This window comes from Trichogramma pretiosum, unplaced genomic scaffold (genome assembly GCF_000599845.2).
Source record: "Trichogramma pretiosum strain Unisexual culture from Peru unplaced genomic scaffold, Tpre_2.0 scaffold4, whole genome shotgun sequence".
Taxonomy (NCBI): domain Eukaryota; kingdom Metazoa; phylum Arthropoda; class Insecta; order Hymenoptera; family Trichogrammatidae; genus Trichogramma; species Trichogramma pretiosum.
The window spans coordinates 3312106-3333714 of record NW_019641688.1 but is presented as its reverse complement, the minus strand read 5'-3'; the positions used below and the strand labels follow the sequence as shown (position 1 = coordinate 3333714).

Here is a 21609-nt window from a genome sequence, read left to right as displayed (position 1 = left end):
AAATAACTCTTGTGTTTATATATGTTCATAGGTTAGAGCACAGACGACACCGGCCCGGCAAGCGCATTTCAAAAAAGCATAAATTGACAGACCATGGAACAGACGTCACTAAACTCACTGTGTGCAACATTGAACAGTGCATGCAATAGTCCAATGATAAGCACCGAGTCGATCAGTGGGTGACTGCGAAGTAAGCTGAACTAAACTCATATTTACCACATTTTTTTGTTTTCTTTTGGCATATTTACTTTCGATTTACTTTCGACCCTTTATTTAACAGAGAAATTATTTATTATTCAATTGCAAGCCAATGTTCAGAACTATTTTTGCGCGGTGTTCCTCGCGACTGAAAAATGGATCTGTATCTGTTTGCAAGGGTATTAATGTGAACTATATTTATTTATCTAGTAAAAATAATACGTGATTTATAACTTCTTTGAATGTAAAAGAATTAAAATTAGTAATTAGTTTCATAATCTAACCGATACAATTGTATACATGATCTCATTTTTTATGTTGCAGCAGAACAGTTTCCTTCGAGCAGATTTAAAAGATTATTACACAGCACTTCCATCAAAGTTGAACATCAAAAAATGGAGGTTCAAATTATACCTGCATTAGAAGATAATTATATGTATCTCGTGAGTTTAAAGCTTATTTGCATTCATTGAAAGCAACACAGAGTTATTTACTATGTAAAAAAAATTGTTCTCAGATCATTGATGGAGAAAGTCGAGAAGCAGCAATTGTGGATCCAGTTAGTCCTGATCAAGTTATCTGTGCTGTCAAAGACAATGCATGTAAATTGACTAAAGTACTGACTACTCATCACCATTGGGATCATGCAGGTGGCAATGAATGCTTGGCAAGCTCAATAACAAATTTAACAGTATATGGTGGAGATAGTAGAATTGGAGCACTAAATTGTAAAGTTGAGCATGGTAGCATTATCAATGTAGGAAACTTGAAAATCGAATGTTTGTCGACACCTTGTCACACAAAAGGTCATATATGCTATTATGTTACAAGAAATAATTCAGAACCAGCAGTTTTTACAGGTATTCTTATTCCAAATGAAATTTACAAATTTTCTGTACTCAAAAAAATTATTCTTTAAACTTGACTTAATCTTTAAAGGTGATACCTTGTTTGTTGGGGGATGTGGAAGATTTTTTGAAGGAACTCCTGCACAAATGAACTGTGCTCTGAATGAAATTTTAGCCAAACTTCCAGATGAAACAGTAATATTAATTAATTTCCTTTTAAAATGTCCAAAAAAAAATTACATCAACTAATACTTTTTGAATGTATTGCAGAAAGTTTATTGCGGTCATGAATATACTGTACAAAATCTGAAATTTGGCCTACATGTAGATCCTACTAACCAAGCAATGAAAGAAAAACTGGAATGGGCTTGTAGTCGACGCAAAAGTAATCTCCCAACTATACCAAGTACAATTGGAGAGGAAAAATTGATCAATCCATTCTTGAGAGTTTGCGATGCTAAAGTTAAGCTTTTTACAAAAAAAGAAGATCCAATAGAAGTAATGGGAGCTTTAAGACAGGCAAAGGACTGTTTTAAAGCTAATTAGATTTCCCTTAAGATCATTAATACTGAGCTAAATTTTTAATTAATGAATGCTTCTCATTGATTCTGTGTAGTGCATATTGTTATTATATTTAATATTCACATCTTTTATTACGAAATTGTAAAATTGTACAGCTCATATGTATATTCCAACGAATAAAGCTATATTTATATTCTACATAATCAGTGAATCAAATTATACATTCGCTCGTTGTCGTTCGTTACTTTATCGATCAAAGAGAGAAGACGCGAGAGTAAAGTGACTAGAAATAAACACTGAGGTCACGATCGTCGCGCTGACAAACATTTCCGCATGCTAAAATGTTCAAGGCCAAAGTGCATCGCGTAAGCGTAGTAAACACGAGTCTGTGCTTTTCCTCGTGACATAAGGCCGCAGCAGTGCGATAGCGGGAGCTTTTTTAATTCGATATCTAAGGTGTCAGCGAATTTCAACTGCAATGCGATCTCTTAGGCCAATGATTCGTCGTCTATCTTCGCGTTCGCAGTTAAACATATAGTCTAATTAGCTGTGACATTATCATTTTCTCGTAGTTAATACTTTTATTGACGCAAACAGTGTACCTTTCGTTACAAGGTGATAAGATTCAGATTTTATTTTTGATTATCGAAGAATGGGCGATGTAGTTAAAGTTAACAGTTTCACGATGACCGAAGAAGAAGTTAAATTCGATCCAAAAGGTTTGTTGACGATTAAAATATTTCAAACGATTAAATTTTAATTAAACAAATTCACAAATAACATAGATCATCAACATGTGCGGTTCAATCCCATGAAAGGAGATTGGGTGTTGGTTTCACCGCACAGAATGAAACGCCCTTGGGGAGGACAGGTTGAGCCTAGCAATGATGAGGATCCACCAGAATACGATCCTAATAATCCATTATGCCCTGGAAATATTCGTGCAAATGGACACGTAAGATATTGATTTTTACTCATTTGTAAAAAGTGCTTCATAAATAATTCTTTCCTTTGCAATTTCAGTTAACCGAAAATTATGAGCACACTTATACGTTCACAAATGACTTTCCCGCTTTACTAGAGGACGTACCCGATCCCCCAAAATCCGATGACGAGCTTTTCCAAATGGGTCCAGCTAGAGGTACATGCAGAGTTATGTGTTTTCATCCAAAATCAAATGTTACAATTGCCCTTATGGATGTCGAAGATGTATTGAGGGTTATTAAACAGTAAGTAGATAATCCAGATATTAAAATTCACTATCAAGTGACATGAAATTTTAAATCTTCAAATTGTTTCTAAGGTGGATAGTTGAAATGAATGATTTGGGAAAAAGATGGAAGTGGGTGCAAATTTTCGAGAATCGAGGAGCACTAATGGGTTGCAGTAATGCACATCCTCATTGTCAAATTTGGACTAGCTCTTATTTACCAAATGAGGCCAGAGTCAAAGATCAAAATTTAAAAGATTATTATACTCGACACATGTCTCCCATGCTATTTGATTACATGAAAAAAGAAGTAGAAAGAAGGGTATGGTTAAAATTAATCAGATCATGATTGTGTAGAATAATTACATTCAATGTAACTTTGATTTAGGAGCGATTGGTTCTTGAAACTCAACATTGGATTGTAGTTGTTCCATACTGGGCAGTTTGGCCTTTTGAGACAATGGTTTTACCTCGAAGACAGTTCATCAGAATGCAAGATATGACTGAAGATGAACAAAAATCTCTTGCAGCAGTCATGAAAGTTCTATGTACAAAATATGATAACTTATTTAAATGTTCTTTTCCGTATTCAATGGGTTGGCATGGTAAGGCTTTAATTTCAAATAAAACATTTACATGTGCCATTTGATTAATAATAAAATTTCCTCAAACAAGGTGCCCCAACTGGTCCAGAATTAAAAGATTATAGACATTGGACATTCCATGGGATGTATTACCCTCCTTTACTTCGTTCTGCAACTGTTAAAAAACATATGGTTGGATATGAACTTTTAGCACAGGCTCAAAGAGATTTAACACCAGAACAAGCTGCTGAAAAATTACGAGTATTGCCAATGGTGCATTATAAGCACCCAGAAATGAGTATAACTGAAGAAGAACTAACAGCTTATATTTAAATTTAAATTCATTTATTTAACAGAATTTAAAAGCAAATAATAGCAGATTTACAAATGTATAATTTATATCACATGATGCTTTAAAAATGCTACCTTTTAGGTACTTATTTACAAATTTTATAGACTGTATAATACAATCTAAAATTAATATTAATAAATAGGAAAGCTTGTATCTATATTATAAGTCCATGCATGAATTCCACCAATGATATCTCTAATCTGAATGTCTGAATTTGTAAAAAAGTTCTTCATGATTTTGACTGCTTTTTGAGAATCATTTCCTCTGCGACAGATTACATAAACTGAAATGAAAATGTTTTGTTAGTGCTGGACATTGACAGAGATAAATGTATTTGGAAAAAAATAAATACTTACTATTTTTTGTTTCATAATGATTTTCATTAATTTCCTTTTGAAGTTTTTCTAAATTTTTATTTTTGCTTAATGTTTTAAATGGAATATTAAGAGAATGCTCCAAATGACACAGTTCAAATTCTTGTGCAGATCTCACATCTATTAATAAATGAGGCTTTGAAGAAAGTTTCTCATTATAATCTACAACACTGATCCTTTCATGTTGTTCCAAAACTTTCAAATTTGGATTTTTATCATTTGCTTTAGAACCACAAAATTGTTCATAATCAATTAAATGATGAATCGTTGAATTAGGACCACATACTGCACACTTTTTATTCTGGGCTCTGAGAGTTAAGTCTCTAAATTTCATATTAATTCCATTGAACAATAAAAGACGTTGGCTCATGATTCCAGGTAAATCAAGAATAATATTTATAACTTGCAATGCTTGTAGCACTCCTATTGTTCCAACTACAGCTCCAATGACTCCACTGTCACCACAGTTGTTGACTGTTTCTGGAGGTGGAGGGTCTGGATAAATACATCTGAAACATGGTCCACCTCTAAAATTGTACACAGTCAATTGACCTTCAAATTGCAATGCTGAACCTGATACTAATGGTTTGCCTGCTAAAACACAGGCATCATTTAACAAATAGCGGGTAGCAACATTATCAGTAGCATCCAAAACAATATCGTAATCTTTCACAATATTTAATGCATTACTGCTATCTAGCTGGACTTTATAAGGTACAACTTGGATGCTATCATTCAATCTAGAAAAGAAAATCTGGTATTATTTTATTTGTCTGAAAATTATAAAACAAATTAAAAGAATAAAAAAATACTTCAACTATATAAAATACCTATTAAGATGTTCTGCAGCAGCACAAGCTTTAGGTCTTCCAATGTCTGATGAAGTAAATAATACTTGTCGATGGAGATTTGTTATTTCTACATCATCATAATCTATAATTCCTATGCGTCCAACACCAGCTCCTGCTAAATATAATCCTGAAGGACACCCAAGACCACCTGCCCCGACAATCAACACTGAGGCATGCTTTATTTTAATTTGTCCTATAAAAAAAATTAATAATCAATTTCGGTAATGCGTAAATTTATAATTGTTTTAATTATTGTAAAAAAATGTTATGTACCCGTAACTCCAATGGAAGGTAGAATCACTTGTCTACTGTAACGTGCAATTTCCGTATTTGTTAATCCATTTTCTTGTAAAATTTGTGTCTCTTGTCGCAATGCTATGAGAGCAGCTTCTTTTTCGCGTAATCTTTTCTTTAATTCCGCTATTTCCGCCAATAAAATTTTTTCGTTCATTTTTTCTGCTCACGAGTAGTAGGCACTTTTCCAAGAGCACAAAAATTTAAAAAATAATTTCGTCTACTTTCACGTGGTGGAAGTGTTCGACAGATGTAACTACAGTGCATGTACAACTACACCACACTGTCACACATGTCACAGACGACGGAACATTACGACTAATCGGTTTAGTCGGCGATGCGCATGTGAAAGTTGCATTTCGTATGACTATTGGGCACTGCAGGCGGCAGCACATGGGACACCGGCCAAGGCAACACACTACACAGGACACAGTGGCGCTGCAAGTTGTGCATATACTTTGATTGTATAAACAAAAACGCGACTCGACTTCTTTCTTTCTCTCTTATTAAAATGAAATAATAAAGAATCGAGCATTGGGAGAAGGAGCACCGATGGAATCAAGTTTATTTTTAGACGTTTATTGAATCTGACATAAGGTATGTATTCCTCAACAATTCCTGAAATTGATTGTTATATATTCTTCCAGTTAAGCTAATTCCTATGTTTGTAAACATTAAGTTAATTTTGATTGTAAACCGGAAATTGTAAAGTTAATTTTAGAGGGCATTGGAAATAGGTTGCATGTTTTTAAACATTAAGTTACTTTTGATCGTAAATCGGAAATTATAAAATTAATTTTCGAGGGCATTTGAAATAGGTTGCATGTTTTTAAAATGTTTCTTTTAAATTACAATAATTTACAGTTATTATGCCAGAATGTCTGTAAGAACGAAACAAACAACTTTAGATCAATTTTACAGAATTGTATCTAACAGGAATACTGGTTGTGGAATAAAATTTTATGATTCAACACCAAAAAACAAAGGAAGAAAACGAAGGATTTCCGTAAGTTTCACATTATCATTACTTTTATATATTGTATGGCACTTAATTAATTCAATTTTATTAACAGCTACGAAGAAAATCAATTATGTATCCTGTAGTAGAGAGCGAAGTTAAAATAGTTTTCGATAGCACATCAAAGAAAAAGCTCAAATTAAGTCTAAACAAAAAAAAACGTTCATCTTCATCTCAGATTGAAAATGTGATCAAGAAACCAAGACACGATTCTGAAACTTTTGATGCAACTGAAAATGCCCCAGCAGTGCAAAAATCTTGTACTATTGAATCTACTCAAGAAGTAATCGCAAGCGGTGCAAAGGAAAATCAAATTCCCTGCCAATATGAGGCAACTCAACTGAGCATTAAAACACAACTAGATGATATGACTGATATTGAAAAAACTATGCATGAAAATGAAGCAATTTATCCCTATAAACTTGAACCATCACAACACTTTGACGATACTGGTCTGTTTGATGATGCAAATACTGTTGATACGTCTGCACCCTGCACTAAAACACAACTAGATGATATGATTGGTATTGAAAAAACTATGCATAAAAATGAAGCAACTTATCCCTATAAACTTGAACCATCACAACACTTTGATGATACTGGTCTGTTTGATGATGCAAGTAATGTTGATACATCTGCACCCTGCACTATGCCTGTGAAAGAAAGTGCAGAGCTACAGTTAAAAGTTTCTACACCTAATGAAAATAGTGATATATCAAAAGAAAATTTAGTTTCCTGCAAAATGGAATCATCAGAACATTATATTGATGACTATGAATTTGATAATTTAGATTGTGCTAATGATAAAGAACCAGCAGTAGATTCAAAAGCATTTATCAAAGTTAAAAGCCCTAGTCAAATAAATTTGACTATGGGAAATATTGAGGAAGTAAAAACATCTCCAACAAAAAGTCCTTTTAAAAAGAAAAGCAAAGTATCTCCAAAGAAAAGCTCTCCTCAAAAATTATATTTTGTTGATAGAATTAACATGGATGATGTTCGAGCTGCTGTCGAAAATTTAAATCTTGTGAGGCAAGGAAGCATTAATTCTAATGAATTTGATTTAGAATCTATTTATAAGAAGTCTGATTTTTCAATGGTATATAGTGATGTCATGAACCCAAACTGTGTTAAATTTGATATTCGTGATATTAATTTTGGGCAAGAAAAACACGCAGATCATTTAATGTCTATCGTTATGAACGTTTTTTCTAATCCAATGAATTGTGGTTATTTTTCAATAGATGAACTCAATTTAGTATTTTCTCTGTTCACTTTATCAAAAGAATCTCAAATGTTATTTGTGAGATTGCTAAAAAGAAAATTAGGTTGGCACAGAGCTAGTTTGATTAAGTATCCAGAAATTTCTGATAATTTAGTTCCTTTTTTTAAAGAACTTGTTGATAATGGATTTTGTTCATCAGGTAAAATTTTGTCTAAATATTTATTTTGAATACATTATTCTATAAAATACCTAATTTTTTTACAAACAAACTTCCTATTTTAGATCTTGAGAAAGTAGATATGCCTGATATCTTAAATATGCTACAAGCTGATGAAGTCAAAACTATTTGTCAAAAATTCAAAATAAATAATAAAGGAACTAAGCCAGTATTACTTGGTAGATTATTGAAGTATGGAAATTCTGCCAAATCTTTATTTGTTGGTGCAAAAAGTCCAAAAACTGTGTTGAGATCAACAGTACAAATTACTTTAAAATTATGTGTTTGTATGGAAACAAATGTTACAGAAATATTTAATAGAATTCTACTTCTATTTCACCCCACACAAGATCCAAAAGAAAGCATTGCTGATCTTTTCCTTCTACTCACTAATGTGCACAAAGGAGAAGTATTGTATCCCATCAGGCCAAAAGGAGAACAGTTTCCAATTTTTAAAAATCAACAGAGTCTGAAAGAGTGAGTTTTTTTAGTTTTACTACAATTACCGAAAATTATTCTAATTATTATAGCAACCAAATAAGCTGAGGATTCATATTGAACTCTAAAATATTTAATTAGATGTTAACCATGTATTTTTTCCTGCTGAGTATAAATTTATTTCTAAGATATTAATGTATTCGCGCTCTTAATCAATGAGAGCTTCCTGGCAATGCTGGTTCAATTGAATAGAGATTTTTTAATATAATCGTTTAAGTATTCAAAGAATTCTCAACCGTTTAAAAATTTTATTTTAGGGTTTATTTGACTTATGACAGTAAATTCTATTTAATTTTATTCAATTAATTAAGTATCAAAAGTTTTGAGTTTTTTAATTTTTCATACAATATTTTTGTATTATTTTTTATATTTTATATTTATTATGAAAACTTTTGTTTTTGATAATGGATAGTAAACTTTTCTAGATATACATAAAAGCAGCTTTTCAAAAATACGTTGAAACGATATATTAAGTTCATGTTGGATGTTGTTTAAAGTTGCAAAAGATATAAACGATTAAACAAAAATCATGATACATTATATTTGATTAGTTAGTAGACACCACCATTCATACTCCGATATGGTCTAGTGGCTAGGATACCTGGCTTTCACCCAGGAGGCTCGGGTTCGATTCCCGGTATCGGAATTTTTTTGTGATTTTTTTCAATATATAATGAAATTTATTGTAGAAATTTTAATTCATTAATTTATTCTTATACCAATTAAAATTTATAATTTGATTAAAAAAATATTTTCATTAATTAAAATCTAATTCAGATACGTCGAAGCTAACAATGCAGTTAGAGAAACTTATGCTTCAACCGAAAAAAAAGACTGGGAAAATATAAAAAAATTGGGTCGCACTGCCTTGGATCACATAAAAAATTCAAAATTAAGGTAAAAACATTTTTTAACGATAATTGAAAGCTACAATAAAAGCCAGAATTCCGATGTTAAATCTTATTTTGTTAACTTTTCAGGCCGGAAAACTCTACTTTACCACTGCATGTGCGAAAATTCGTCGCTGAATATTCGTGGCTGAAAGTCATGTCAATGAGCGTTGATGCCTTCAAAAAAAGTCCTGAAACAATTCCTGAGGCTGTGACTATATTAAAAACGCTTATAGATGATAAGCTTTTCTCTCAAAGCAGCCGGGGCAAATGGTACAGCGAGCTTGCATTGATTGAGATGCATCATTTGAAAAATTTGGAGAATAGCGCGGCGTTGGCGATTCATGCCTTGCAGCAGAATACTCTGACCGAGGTGGATGTATCTGATCTTGTAGAAAGATTGAGGAAATTAACCAGAAGGAAAACTGGATTGAGCAAGGAAACCAGAGAATTAGTTGAGAAGACTTTGTTGGATGTAGAAGAGAAAGGATTAGTACCTCAACCAGCCAATACCAAAATTATAAAGGCCAATATGGCAAATAGGTATAACTCAACTAATAATTTTCCAAGATTTATTCAATCATATAAATTAAATGAATAATTTACAGGGCCGAATCCACGGGCAAAAGTACATGGAGCATTACTATAAACGGCAGAGACAAATTTTACGGAAGTGTCGAAGTCTTGGCGCTTCAGCATTACACCAGTGAAGAGATGTTTGTCGAAGGTCTTCATTGCGAGGGTGCATTACCAATTACATTATTCACGATATTTTTCTGGGATGAGCTATACTCTTATTATGTACCGGGAACATTTATTTCGGATTACCAATCAGCGCCATTAGATTTGTTCACTAAAGAATTTTTCCAAAATCGAAAGGAAGCAATAGAAGAAAAACTTACATCCATGCGGGCCATGGATTCTGATACTTTCGCTATGATTTTGTATGATAAGTACTGCAACTGTTTACAGTACCAGTCATTAATGGCAAATAATCCATTATTTAAGAACGAAGATCAGTTTAAAGTATTTTTATTTCTTAACTCTGAAATATCTCCATAATTTTTTTTAGTCATTAAAATAATGTATCATCTTTATTCACATAGGATGTCGTTCTTTGCATGGGAATAAGTGGAGTAACAGGCATTTGCGAAAGATTGGTCACAAATTATAGATTATGGAGATCAGGCTTTCCAGACCTCATTGTTTGGAATGTTATTAATTCAACGGTAAAAAATGAAATTTATATATTTTTCTGGTCGAACTTTATCAAAAATTATACCTTAATATGAATTTTAGTGCAAGATAGTGGAAGTGAAAGGACCTGGTGATTCACTGTCTCAGAAACAAAAACTTTGGCTTCAATACTTGGAACAAATAGGTCTTGATGTTGAAGTATGCCATGTAGAAGGTAAAATATTGATTTTTATTTACCTTTTTATTGTAAAATTGAATTGAATAATTAAATGAAAACTTTTCATTTGCAGCACTGGGAAGAGGATCAAAATAATGTATTATGGAGCATTAGCATAAACACATCTAAAAGATTATATATTATTTTTTTATGAAGTTAAAATTGATTATATTGCATGATAAAAGATTTATTCGCGTGCATAAAAAGTATTTTAATGCATTGAGTACTGTTTCCAAACTAAATCTCTATTTAGAACATAAGTTTATATTCAAAATCATCTAAGTTTAAAAAATGTAATTGTTAATGGTATTGTTGCATGGAATGTCGTCGAAAAATTAATAAAAGAATTTATATTTTTGACAAAAAAAACTGTAGAAAGTGTTTTTAGTTGATTTTTCGAACTCGACGCGCCGCAATGTAAAGTTCGCTGCTCCGCGAAGTTTTCATTGTAGGTGATTGCGAGAACACTTTTTCATAAGTACTCGTGTACAATAATGCCTCGGGCAGCAGCAAATCTCGCAGCCGTGTCCTCGGTCCGTCTTACGCATACATTTCCTCGGCAGTCGCTCCTCTGCATATATATACATGTGTTTATCGTCGTCAAAATAAAGCGCCGAGCGAAATAAAGAACGGTATAGGATAGATTATCCGCAGCAGCAACCGCAGCCGTCTGGGGCAGGTAGTCGTTTGGCAGCAGCCGTCTCGAGAGTGCACACACACGATACAAGCTGGCTCTTAGGTTACAAAGAAAAAAAATTAAAGAGAGAGAGAGAGAAATTACAAAACTTTTGACGCAGCGGTAGTGTAATTATGAGAGTCTGTCAAATGACCACAATTCGGATGCCGCCTTGATGACACATACCAGCAACAAGCAGTTGTAGCTTACATAAAAGAGAACATAAGAAGCGTCTGTGCTGCCTGAACTCGCTGCCAGCCAGGAAAAGTGCCTAATATCGATAAATCACACGTTGCTTGCGTAAATATACACAATAAGAGACAGAGGAGAGCATCGTGCATCAGCTGCCTTCCTAGAGTGACTGGTGTGCATCATCAGCTTGCCGTGCTCATCGTATATAGTAGTGCTTTATTCGAACGTATACACGAGATAGTGCGTAGTAAACATTCGTACGCGCGCATTTAGCCAGTTTCGTGCGTGCATTTTACAATAAGCAATACAGTGTCAAACATGGTCGAGCCAATTTTCGACTACCAATTTAGGCTCATCCTAATCGGTGACAGTACAGTTGGCAAAAGCTCGCTCCTCAAGTACTTCACCGATGGCAAATTTGCCGAGGTAATTTTTTTTCCTCTTTTGATATCTCGCTTTATTTCATCATTTTTTTTACTGTGTCACGTGTACCGTGTGTGTTTGTATGTGGGTTGCTCCAACGATGCTGACGATAATGCTGCCACTGTCAGCTCCCCGAATAGAATATTGTTGAATCTTTTATTTTGGCGCATTGTCGCGCTTTAGCTCCCTTACCTGCATTGACGTTAGAAATTCTTTTTTTGAGTAACATGATTGAACGTTAGACTTTGTGACGTCATTAACCAAGATGGCGGACGGCGGGGGTCAAAACATCAAATACGAAAACACGAGTCTGATCGGAGTCTTTCAAGGCTTTTAAAGGGATCGAGAGGGCATTTAATTTCACGTACGAAGCACAAGGTGCAATGTAAGACTCTGCTCGCGCAACGTCTACTTGGAAGTTTCAGCTCGAATCGCTTGCATGAGATTTTTTAACAGATATATAAACACATGTGCGTGCTGACAAAACATGCTTCGTATATTAGTCCACCAATGGAGCTGTCAAAGTGCGCAGTTGAGAAAAATAATCACGCGCTATCGGCTATGCTGCGTACGAAATTGGAATGTTGCTACGAAAAATTTTTAGCTACGACTTTTTAAGTTATGGGTTTTTAATAAGAATAAACACGTTTAAAAGTAAATGACACATAAATAGTTGGAAGCGTTTTGCTATACGCGCTCGATTATGCTAAATATGCTCTTCGCGAGCTTCTTCTTTTTCGTAAATTCTCGCACTCGTTTCTAATCTCAGTCGCGGACCGTACGGGCATCGACGCTTTTATCTCTTTCTCTGCGAGTTCATTTGCGCGAAGCTTTCTCTCGTTCTTATATTAGATTGGGGTTAAGGCTGTCGTGGACTACACGGCTGCGGTAAAGACTTTGCTCGCCGACTGTTGCCAGAGAAATACGATTATTGAATTCGTATCTCCGATATTATTTTACAGCTTTTACTGCTTTCCCCTTTTTCGAAGCAATTATACCTATACGTAGGAAGCGATTGCAATTCCGCTGGCAAGATTTTTATGTTGTGGGCAAAGCGCACAAAGTTACATCTCGGAAATATAAATACTTCGGGGAAGTTTTAAGCAATGAGTCACGAGAATGACAAAAAAGGAGCAGTTAATAAATCACGATCTATTTTCAAACGTTGCTTATCATGAATAACGCACCATTGAAAACCCACAAGTTCACTTGCGACATTTTTGCACTCGAAGAAACAATCGTAGCTTCGTAGATTCAATGCTGCACTTTGTTTGAAATCGAAGCTCTTGTCTATAGTCACAAAACAAAGAGTTTTCATCATTGTCGAATGCAAATTTTCATATCTGGATCGCGTCAGATTCTAATAGCTAATTTACAGAAGACACATTTAATAAAGAGAAATCGCAATTCCTCAAATAATATTTGTCACGATCGCACGCAATTACCCGTCACAAAACTTTCTTATCTATATAGAAATTCCGCACGGTTGTTCCATACGTGATAATAAATTAGTATATTCTCGGCATGTGATCAAAACATATAACGTATTTCGATCGTACAATGAGTTAGTGAGTAATTTCAATACTCGATTCTCTCTGCGCCTTGATATCGTAATAAAACATTGATTTTACGAGGCATCGGAAGTTTTGTCAATCGTTTTTCAACGCAAAGTTAAAGCAAGCGATGCTGGCGACAAGTGCAGATCACGCATCGACGAATTCATATTTAGTCGATAGCTGGCATTTTTTCTTCGACGCATCGCAACGCGCGGATTATCGAGGGCACGCAACGAAGAAGAAGAAAAAAGAATGAAATATCGAATGCATTGTTACACGAGTCGTACATTCAACACGTCGTCGAGCGATATCGCCCCGCATACCGCGGAGAAAGCGTGCGCGCGTACTTATATTTCGCGCGATCGCTCTCGTGTAAAAAATCTTTGCTCCGGAGATTCGCGGGGTAATGAGACGTTCCGCGAGCAACAGAAACAATAATCTGCCTATCATATTCCGAGCAAGTGCAACGCGAGAGAAACTCGTATGTGTGCGTAAATCATAATGACTACTTTTCGCTCGTGACATTATGCCTAGGATTCTGGCCTAGGCGTTAGAAATCCTACTTTTGGTACTCATCTCGACACGGTTAATGAAACTTTCACGAGCGTTCTCTATTTAACATAATAATTTAATTTTCTACGTGCCATAAAAAAATGAGCTTTCAATTATTAAAAATTGATTAATAACACTCGAGAACTAATTCTTCGATTCATTCGTAACGTTACATTTCCGATGATATTGCGATATCGTTAAGATCTCCACGGCTTGCGTGATATTAATGAAGGAAAAAATAATTAATGGATTTACGCTATCGCTCAAATCAAATCCGATATCAACTTTTACCATTTTTACCTTCTAGGCTCGCAACACGAGCGAGAGATTATATGTATTTTCTAATTAAAAGTCGCCATCGGATACCGCCGTCCATAAGTCAACACGCGTTGACGCGCACGCCTCGCAGGCTATCGCCATGTAATGTTAGGAAAATGGCACACATTTGCCGCTCGGCTAGCTGCAGCTCGAATTGATTAAACGAGATCGAGTAATTTATGCTAATACATTATCCGTGCGCGGCAAATGCGCGGACGCTCTCCCCTCGACTACTCGAGTTGCGGCTTTTTTCGTCGTCGTCGTTGCTGTTACCAAAGGATCGTTTAGCATGACTTATGCAACTGCGAGCACATTCTGCACAGGCGAGATGCTCGCTGCAGTCGATTATTTTTTTCAAAATCTTTGCAATGCAGATGCAGGTATTTTTACGTAACGCGATGTTTGCGTTTATTAACTACAACATCTGTGGTTTATTTTGTTTCATACGAATCGGCTAAGAGCAATACGTATGTAGATCACATCCGACTGACCTACGCACGCTTCATACACATCATTCAGTTTTTATGAATATGTTTAAAGACGTAATCGTTTTTTTGCAGCTCTCCGACCCAACAGTGGGCGTGGACTTTTTTGCGAGGCTAATAGAGGTGAAAGACGGCACGAGGATCAAACTGCAGCTCTGGGACACAGCTGGACAAGAGAGATTCAGGTACAATTTTGTTTTATCGATCAGCTTCGAATACCAAAAACCCACCTTCAAAACAAAATAAAATGAATCGTGAACTTAAACACGCGCAGGGCGAGAAACCTTACATAGCCAGAGTAAAACTATACGTTGGTCTTTAGATGTATGGGGTGACCGTAGATTCGTTTACTTTTTCTCTCCCATTCAATACAAGTTAGGCAAGAGTTTCGGCTCTATTCATCCAACAAAATAATGTCTTTGATCTCGTTTCAGGTCCATAACGAAGTCGTACTACCGCAACAGCGTGGGCGCTCTGCTCGTTTACGACGTGTGTAATCGCGCCTCGTTCGAGCACATTCCCCGCTGGATGATGGAGGCTCGACGTCACATCGAGCCGCACCGACCGGTCTTCTGCCTCGTCGGCTGCAAGCTCGACCTGGTGGCGAACGGCGGCCGCCGCGAGGTCTCCAAGGAGGAGGCGCGCGCCTTCGCCGATCAGTACGGCGTGCACCACGTCGAGACGAGCGCCAAGACCGGCCTCAACGTCGAGGAGGCCTTCCGCACCGTCACCCAAGAGGTCTACAATCGAATACAGAACGGCGAGTACAAAGTCGAGGATGGCTGGGACGGAATCAAGACCGGCTTCGCGCGGCCCGGTGGTCTGGACTTCAATCTCGTCGAGGCCGAGCCTGCCAAGAGTTCCTGCTGCTAGGACACATGACTGTATAAATATAAATACGTCGACATTTATAATTTTATGCGATACAAATCGATTTTTTATTATTATTTGTTTTTGTCAGTAACGATAATGGCCGATCGTTAAGTGACTTCTTGTTCGTAGAAGACATGCAGTTGAGCTTTCATTTCGATAGCTGATGTTGCAATCGTTTTTGCATTACCAAAACTTTTTCACTAGTCATATGTAGTAATATATGAAGAATTCGTTGATGTTGTTGATGCTTTCCCAACGATGTGATTCAAAAAGATTTGCCAGAGAGCTGGAAGAGGCTACGTTTGTATGAAAAAGAAATGCGGGACGACAGCTGCCAATTTTTTAAAGTATTTATACTGTTATTCATTGTGTTTTTATACGCGCATACAAAATAAAAGCGACGATCGTGGCGAAAAATTCAAATCATGACGGAACTCATCACGAACAAAATGTCAACTGCATTTCTTCTCCGAACTTTTGAAATTTATAGACTGTAATGCAGAAAATTATATTGTAAAAATAACATACTTGAAAAGCGGTGCAGTATTGTGATGTTTCCGCTGATATTTTTGAAACTCCATCATAACTTTTAAAGAAAAAAACTGTGTGTGATCTTCATTTGCTCATTATTTCAAGTTACGGTACTATGATTGAGTTACTCAACTAATATTATTTGTCACATTTTCAAAATTACCATCGATCTTTTAAGAACTTTCAAGTTTTCATGCATTCATAGTATCTATCTCATAGCTGATAGTTAACATGTATAGATCTTCACATTTTTTTCATTTTGTACATAGATTGTATAAAAGTGAGTTTGATTATACGTTTATTTACCTAACGCATAGCGTCAAACTGTAAGACTAAAATTCAATATGAACGTTATGTACGTTTTTTGATGATTTACTTGATATTTACTACTGTCTGATAATTTAGAGACTAAATCTTACTTATATGTGCATAAGTTGACTCGTTTTTACTTGAAATTAAAAAACAATTTGTTTTTTCCTATAAAATCAGAGTCGATATTATCTAAATGAAAATTAACCTTAAGAAAAACGAACAAAGTTAATATTTTCATATATAATTCGTCTATGTATATCTACGAAAAACATTGCGTCTATTAACATTTACATCACTCTATATTATAACTTCGTAATTGTGCTGGATGCTATATAAGCTGTAGAATTTCATCAAATTTCACATGCGAACATTTTCTACGACACTTGTATGAAATAATTTTAATAAATCATGCAATTATTTTATAAAACTTGTCGTTGATGCGAAAGAATAGGAAAATAGGAAACGTTTTTTTTTATAGAATTTGCGCCATGGTGCAACGAATTCACAATAATATGATTTTTTATGTTCAAAAAAAGTATGTATTGTACTGATTTATGCAAGAAGCATTCTGTGTAGCAAAAAGTGGAAAAAAATCATATTAGCTGCCTTTCCATTTTTGTAATTCTCATTGCAAAGTTAATACGAGTAAAATAACACAAGAGCAAATTTGTGAATGCGAAAAAATACGATGCTCGTTAATCGAGTCATCGCGAACTTTTGCGTAAAGAAAACAAGCAAAAAAATATTGTATTACTTACGTTGGTTACATATAATATATGAATATTTTTTAAAATTTTATCTTGTACCTTCATTGTTGACAAAAGAAAGTTTCGCAAGCGTCTCTATTACCTAAGGCTGTCGTTACAATAAAGCAGACGTGCGTATACAAGTGTATAAAACCGTAAGCACGATTAATCAATATCGGAAGAGACCCCCACGATTTCATTGTGGACTGGTAGCGATTTTATCATCGGTATACATTTCTTTTATTTTCCACGGTTCTTATTATCAGGCCGTTGTTATATAGCTCAAATGTAAAGCACACGCACATATATACACACAACGAGATCGCGGAGTAGTTGTGCAAGCGCGACGATGACGCATGCACATACGAAGTATCGAAGATGAAGTGCTCGGCTCGGCAAATATATTCGACTATTACATAGAGGCCTCTCTCTCGCTCTTTCTCTCTCTCTCTCTCTCTCTCTTGTTCGCGTGTATATAAACACACACGCACTCGCGATAAAAGCCCCAGCACCGGCAGACGCGCCGAGAGAGAAATTTTGGGCTCGGAGCGACGAAAAAATAAAAAAAGGAGATGCGTCCGGCTCTGGTGTTTTTGGCTGTTTGCTTGAGCTGCCTGGCGGACCCGACTCTCCTGGTAGCCGCTACGAAACATGGCGCGAAACTCAATAGCCGGCCTGTGATTGGTAAGTTATTTGCGCATTGTATAATGTTGTTTCCGCGGCTTTGTCGATAAAATTGTTTATCTCTTGCGGCTGCTGCACTCGCGCGCGTCATCAAAAGTTGCTTACCGAGTTTATGTACACGCCGATTAATCTTGGTCGTGGAAAAGCAAAAATTGAGAATTACGATTTGCCGCAGGGATTCTGACGCAGGAAATATCATATCAGTTGAAGGAGCTCTATCCAGGACCTTACAACGCTTACTTGGCAGCTTCTTATGTGAAATTTATCGAGGGCGCGGGAGCCAGGGTGGCACCGATTTGGTAATTACATTTTTCTTCTTGCTTTTCATTCTACGAGTTATTCGCTAAACGATTACAAATAATAGGCTTGGACAAACCGAGGCTTACTACGAAGACATTTTGGGCAAAGTGAATGGGTAAGTAACGAAACTTATTGATCAAATTGAATCTTTTGACTATATCTCACGAACGTTCAACTACTTATGCAGGGTTTTACTTCCGGGTGGCGCCGCATGGTTCAACGTAACTAATGGCTATGCCGAATCAGCTGAAAAAATTTACAAGTTCGTATCGTAGTACTTCATCGACTATCAGGGCAAGACCTAAAAAAAACTCGTTCCAAGTAACATCATCCGATTTTTTTTCTAGTATCGCGACGAGGCTGAACACGAACGGGGATTATTTTCCTATCTGGGGCACATGCTTAGGTTTCGAAGTTCTTCTCTACATAGCGAGCAATCGCAAGGATTACCGATTCGATTGCTCGAGCAAAAATCGAGCCGTCCCGTTGGAGCTGACGAATGACTACCGCAAGAGCCGTCTGTTCCGCAATGCATCGGAAAATCTCGTCAACGTTCTCGAGACGGAAAACGTTACCTGGAATTATCACAGATTCTGCTTCAACAAACAGGTGAGTCGATCCAATCCGACGAAAAAAATTGATGCGCTTTGAAGCGCGAAATTCGACTCGATGCGCGATGCTCCGTACGTTGACTGTTGTTGTGCATTGCAGTCGCTGCGCGAGGCGCAAATTTCCGAAGATTATCGAGTAATGTCCTACAATCGCGACGAGAGCAACAAGAAGTTCATATCGACGCTGGAGCACGTGACCCATCCGTTTTACGGCGTGCAATTTCACCCGGAAAAGAACGCCTACGAGTGGAGACCGGGCAAGAACGTGCCTCACACTCAAAACGCCATACAAGTATCCCAGTATTTCGCCAATTTCTTCGTCAACGAAGGTACCGAATCCGAGCATAACTAGATGAATTAATGTATTAGGATGCGATTGTTCAGTGTTGTAATTTTTTTTCCTTTTTCAGCTCGTAAGAATCAGCATAGCTTCCACAACAAGAGCGAAGAAAATGCCGCTCTGATTTACAATTATCCGGCGACTTTTACCGGACAGAAAGGAGCATCGTACGATGTTTGCTATTTATTCGAGAAGCGCTAAAAAAAACATGTCAAAAAGTACGTGATTATGTGCGAGGAAAAATAAAGCCGGCAGAATAAATACACTATTTTGAATCCGTCATTACGTTCGTAACCAATCATTTATCTACGTTGGCATTTTCACGATATTAAATTTAAAAATGGGAGAAAAGTCAAATAACTTCTAACAACAGACCCGCGCGAGCCACAGGCAGTCGTAACTTGCAAGCTAAACATAATTTCCACGATACAAACAGCGATAACCCGTTGTTTGAATAAGAAAAAATAAATAAATAAAGAAATCGCATCATTGGAAATTAATGACATATACATTCGCATTTCTCTTTCGCGCGCATCAATAAACAACGCAAAATATATTATCGAGTAAATATTGATAGAAAATAAAGCTGCAACGATGGTCATTGCCTCGTGCAGCAGCCGCGGATCGTACGACTTTACGCAGATAATCGTTTTTTTTTCGTTCCGTTGCCTTAACGCGTTCGATTACATGCACCAAGAACAAGGAACGAATTGATCACGAGTATTATTTTTTTTTTATGCGATCGGCTTCAAGAGTTGGAGAAGGAAAAAAAATCGGCACAATGGCGTGAAGAAGGTTAATTATCGCTTGTAATAAAGCTTCATAAGGAATAATTTATGGAGTTACGTAATGAAAAAATTACGACCTTCCACGCGGACGCCGCGAGAAAGCACGTCAAAAAGATGTTTTATTATGAATTCTCGGTCAACACCACCACCACCACCACCAGCATCTGCATGACAGCTGCTACGCGAGTAAATACGATCATTTTCTATGAGAGAAACTATCGCGGGAGGGCCGCAGATCATAGCGTGTATATATATATATTTCCTTTACATAAGAATCTATAAGTACACGAGAGCCGAGCAAACGGAAAACAGTCATTATCTCTGGCAGCGCGTATAACCTCGTCGACTCGAGGCGTCGCGTTTATTGTATATTATTGCAAAGTTTGCTGCGCTCGTGTTTGCATAGGGACCGTATCGCACGTCTGCTCGAGCAGGTCGATCGAAAATTATAAAAGCTCGCGCACCCGCTTCAAATGGGCTTATTGCGCGTGAATTTAGTCGGCGCTTTGGCAGTCGCTGTCGTCTGCTCGTGTTGTCTGCAGCCGATCGAGTCGCGTACGACCGTCAGTAGCAGTAGCGGTGCCAGCGGCAACGAATCTACAGCAGCATCAGCAGCAGCAGCGGCGGACATGTCGACGATCGTCGTTGAGAAAGTCGCGGACTCGGTGGAGCTCGGCGAGGGCCCCCACTGGGACGTCAAGAAGCAGAAGCTCTACTACGTGGACATCGACGGGCGCAAGATCCTCCGCTTCGATCCGCTCACCAAGAAAGTAACCTACGCCCACGTCAAGCACGGTTATGTGGGCGTCGCGATTCCGGTCGAGGGTAGCGATGACAAGTTCGTCGCGGCCTCGGGCACCGACCTCGTCCTCGTCACCTGGAACGGCGAGGAGAACGCCGACGAGCCGCCCATGAAAAAGATCGCCTCGCTCGACACCGATCGCAGCGATACTCGCATCAACGACGGCAAGTGCGACGCGGCCGGCCGATTTTGGCTCGGCACCATGGCCCACGACGTCGGCGGCCAGATCGCGCCGAATCGCGGCAGCCTCTACAGGATCGGGCCCGACCTCAAGCCCGAGAGCGTCATCTCGCCCGTCACCATCAGCAACGGACTGACCTGGAGCCTCGACGACAACGTCATGTATTACATCGATTCGCCCACCCATCAGGTCTGGGCCTTCGATTACAACGTCAGCACCGGCGACATGCACAACAAGAGGGTCGTCTTCGATCTCAAGAAGAACAACATCAAGGGTATTCCCGATGGCATGACTATCGACGTGCAGGGTAATCTCTGGGTCGCCCTCTTCGACGGGGCTGCCGTTATCCAAGTGAATCCCAAGTCAGGAAAATTGTTGCAAAAGGTTCAGTTGCCCGTTGACAAAATAACCAGTGTTGCCTTCGGTGGGCCGAATCTCGATATTTTGTACGTCACATCGGCTCGCGTTAATATGAGTGACGAAGAGAAGTCAAGGAAACCTGATGCTGGAAGTCTTTTTGCCATCAAAGGTTTAGGGGTAACTGGTCTCCCACCTTACAATTTCAAATATTCTGGCAAATAAAAATTCACACTTTTCTTCCATTAAAATTACCATTCACTAGTATGAATAAAATCATTATACAGAATTTTATACGTTTTAGTTGTTAAGAAAATACCAAATTATTATTGTTAGTAAGTTAGTATATTGAGAATGCAATAAATAATTTATATAAAATTTATATGA

At 37.2% G+C, this 21609-nt stretch overlaps 7 protein-coding genes and 1 non-coding gene across 12 annotated transcripts; 7 read left to right on the top strand and 1 right to left on the bottom strand.

The window, feature by feature from the left end:
• The first annotated feature begins 94 nt into the window (after positions 1-94).
• LOC106650546 (hydroxyacylglutathione hydrolase, mitochondrial) lies at positions 95-1766 on the top strand. 5 transcript variants are annotated; one of them, XM_023461710.1, is made up of 5 exons: positions 95-190; positions 523-641; positions 716-1058; positions 1138-1241; positions 1317-1766. In XM_023461710.1, the coding sequence occupies exons 2-5, from the start codon at positions 594-596 to the stop codon at positions 1590-1592; spliced, it is 771 nt and encodes a 256-aa protein (XP_023317478.1). In that variant the 5' UTR covers positions 95-190; positions 523-593; the 3' UTR covers positions 1593-1766. The 5 variants fall into 5 exon arrangements, with proteins under 5 accessions (XP_023317478.1, XP_014224101.1, XP_014224100.1 ...); XM_014368615.2 differs by having other exon boundaries at positions 102-190; positions 526-641; XM_014368614.1 differs by lacking the exon at positions 95-190 and adding an exon at positions 199-377 and having other exon boundaries at positions 526-641.
• A 167-nt stretch (positions 1767-1933) lies between these two features.
• Positions 1934-3814, top strand: LOC106650501 (probable galactose-1-phosphate uridylyltransferase). Its single transcript, XM_014368529.2, has 6 exons — positions 1934-2287; positions 2354-2523; positions 2592-2797; positions 2872-3100; positions 3167-3383; positions 3454-3814. Exons 1-6 carry the CDS (start codon positions 2221-2223, stop codon positions 3693-3695), a joined length of 1131 nt encoding a protein of 376 aa, XP_014224015.1. The 5' UTR covers positions 1934-2220; the 3' UTR covers positions 3696-3814.
• LOC106650499 (adenylyltransferase and sulfurtransferase MOCS3) lies at positions 3691-5406 on the bottom strand. Its single transcript, XM_014368528.2, has 4 exons — positions 5213-5406; positions 4919-5132; positions 4071-4828; positions 3691-3997 (listed from the first exon to the last, which is right to left on the bottom strand). Exons 1-4 carry the CDS (start codon positions 5388-5390, stop codon positions 3846-3848), a joined length of 1302 nt encoding a protein of 433 aa, XP_014224014.1. The 5' UTR covers positions 5391-5406; the 3' UTR covers positions 3691-3845.
• A 346-nt stretch (positions 5407-5752) lies between these two features.
• LOC106650498 (fanconi-associated nuclease 1-like) lies at positions 5753-10936 on the top strand. The gene is made up of 10 exons (XM_014368527.2): positions 5753-5830; positions 6098-6239; positions 6307-7675; positions 7759-8170; positions 8969-9088; positions 9172-9624; positions 9690-10107; positions 10188-10310; positions 10381-10492; positions 10569-10936. Exons 2-10 carry the CDS (start codon positions 6111-6113, stop codon positions 10589-10591), a joined length of 3159 nt encoding a protein of 1052 aa, XP_014224013.1. The 5' UTR covers positions 5753-5830; positions 6098-6110; the 3' UTR covers positions 10592-10936.
• Positions 8766-8837, top strand: Trnae-uuc. The gene has a single exon. It is a non-coding gene; the product is annotated as a tRNA-Glu (tRNA).
• Positions 10937-11066: 130 nt separating the features above from the next.
• Positions 11067-17209, top strand: LOC106650504 (ras-related protein Rab-39B). The gene is made up of 3 exons (XM_014368533.2): positions 11067-11789; positions 14773-14882; positions 15132-17209. Exons 1-3 carry the CDS (start codon positions 11682-11684, stop codon positions 15568-15570), a joined length of 657 nt encoding a protein of 218 aa, XP_014224019.1. The 5' UTR covers positions 11067-11681; the 3' UTR covers positions 15571-17209.
• Positions 17210-17302: 93 nt separating this feature from the next.
• Positions 17303-19376, top strand: LOC106650503 (gamma-glutamyl hydrolase-like). Its single transcript, XM_014368531.2, has 7 exons — positions 17303-17843; positions 18019-18142; positions 18208-18258; positions 18331-18405; positions 18491-18752; positions 18855-19083; positions 19165-19376. Exons 1-7 carry the CDS (start codon positions 17732-17734, stop codon positions 19293-19295), a joined length of 984 nt encoding a protein of 327 aa, XP_014224017.1. The 5' UTR covers positions 17303-17731; the 3' UTR covers positions 19296-19376.
• A 91-nt stretch (positions 19377-19467) lies between these two features.
• Positions 19468-21604, top strand: LOC106650502 (regucalcin-like). Its single transcript, XM_014368530.1, has one exon. It carries the CDS (start codon positions 20356-20358, stop codon positions 21445-21447), a length of 1092 nt encoding a protein of 363 aa, XP_014224016.1. The 5' UTR covers positions 19468-20355; the 3' UTR covers positions 21448-21604.
• The last annotated feature ends 5 nt before the right edge of the window (positions 21605-21609 follow it).

What these genes read in the sequence shown, in the direction of transcription:
- LOC106650502 (XM_014368530.1), top strand. Translation starts at nt 20,356, where the DNA reads ATGGGCTTATTGCGCGTGAATTTAGTCGGCGCTTTGGCAGTCGCTGTC.
- LOC106650501 (XM_014368529.2), top strand. Translation starts at nt 2,221, where the DNA reads ATGGGCGATGTAGTTAAAGTTAACAGTTTCACGATGACCGAAGAAGAA. An exon ending in ATATTCGTGCAAATGGACAC is followed by an intron (nt 2,524 to 2,591) that starts GTAAGATATTGA and finishes TTGCAATTTCAG; the next exon opens with TTAACCGAAAATTATGAGCA. An exon ending in AAAAAGAAGTAGAAAGAAGG is followed by an intron (nt 3,101 to 3,166) that starts GTATGGTTAAAA and finishes ACTTTGATTTAG; the next exon opens with GAGCGATTGGTTCTTGAAAC.
- LOC106650499 (XM_014368528.2), bottom strand. Translation starts at nt 5,390, where the DNA reads ATGAACGAAAAAATTTTATTGGCGGAAATAGCGGAATTAAAGAAAAGA. An exon ending in ACCTTCCATTGGAGTTACGG is followed by an intron (nt 5,133 to 5,212) that starts GTACATAACATT and finishes TTTTTTTTATAG; the next exon opens with GACAAATTAAAATAAAGCAT. An exon ending in TCATTATGAAACAAAAAATA is followed by an intron (nt 3,998 to 4,070) that starts GTAAGTATTTAT and finishes TTTTCATTTCAG; the next exon opens with TTTATGTAATCTGTCGCAGA.
- LOC106650546 (XM_014368613.1), top strand. Translation starts at nt 311, where the DNA reads ATGTTCAGAACTATTTTTGCGCGGTGTTCCTCGCGACTGAAAAATGGA. An exon ending in ATCTGTATCTGTTTGCAAGG is followed by an intron (nt 378 to 522) that starts GTATTAATGTGA and finishes TTTATGTTGCAG; the next exon opens with CAGAACAGTTTCCTTCGAGC. An exon ending in CCAAACTTCCAGATGAAACA is followed by an intron (nt 1,242 to 1,316) that starts GTAATATTAATT and finishes AATGTATTGCAG; the next exon opens with AAAGTTTATTGCGGTCATGA.
- LOC106650504 (XM_014368533.2), top strand. Translation starts at nt 11,682, where the DNA reads ATGGTCGAGCCAATTTTCGACTACCAATTTAGGCTCATCCTAATCGGT. An exon ending in CCGATGGCAAATTTGCCGAG is followed by an intron (nt 11,790 to 14,772) that starts GTAATTTTTTTT and finishes GTTTTTTTGCAG; the next exon opens with CTCTCCGACCCAACAGTGGG. An exon ending in GCTGGACAAGAGAGATTCAG is followed by an intron (nt 14,883 to 15,131) that starts GTACAATTTTGT and finishes ATCTCGTTTCAG; the next exon opens with GTCCATAACGAAGTCGTACT.
- LOC106650503 (XM_014368531.2), top strand. Translation starts at nt 17,732, where the DNA reads ATGCGTCCGGCTCTGGTGTTTTTGGCTGTTTGCTTGAGCTGCCTGGCG. An exon ending in GCCAGGGTGGCACCGATTTG is followed by an intron (nt 18,143 to 18,207) that starts GTAATTACATTT and finishes TACAAATAATAG; the next exon opens with GCTTGGACAAACCGAGGCTT. An exon ending in ATTTTGGGCAAAGTGAATGG is followed by an intron (nt 18,259 to 18,330) that starts GTAAGTAACGAA and finishes CTACTTATGCAG; the next exon opens with GGTTTTACTTCCGGGTGGCG.
- LOC106650498 (XM_014368527.2), top strand. Translation starts at nt 6,111, where the DNA reads ATGTCTGTAAGAACGAAACAAACAACTTTAGATCAATTTTACAGAATT. An exon ending in TAATGGATTTTGTTCATCAG is followed by an intron (nt 7,676 to 7,758) that starts GTAAAATTTTGT and finishes TTCCTATTTTAG; the next exon opens with ATCTTGAGAAAGTAGATATG. An exon ending in ATAAAAAATTCAAAATTAAG is followed by an intron (nt 9,089 to 9,171) that starts GTAAAAACATTT and finishes TTAACTTTTCAG; the next exon opens with GCCGGAAAACTCTACTTTAC.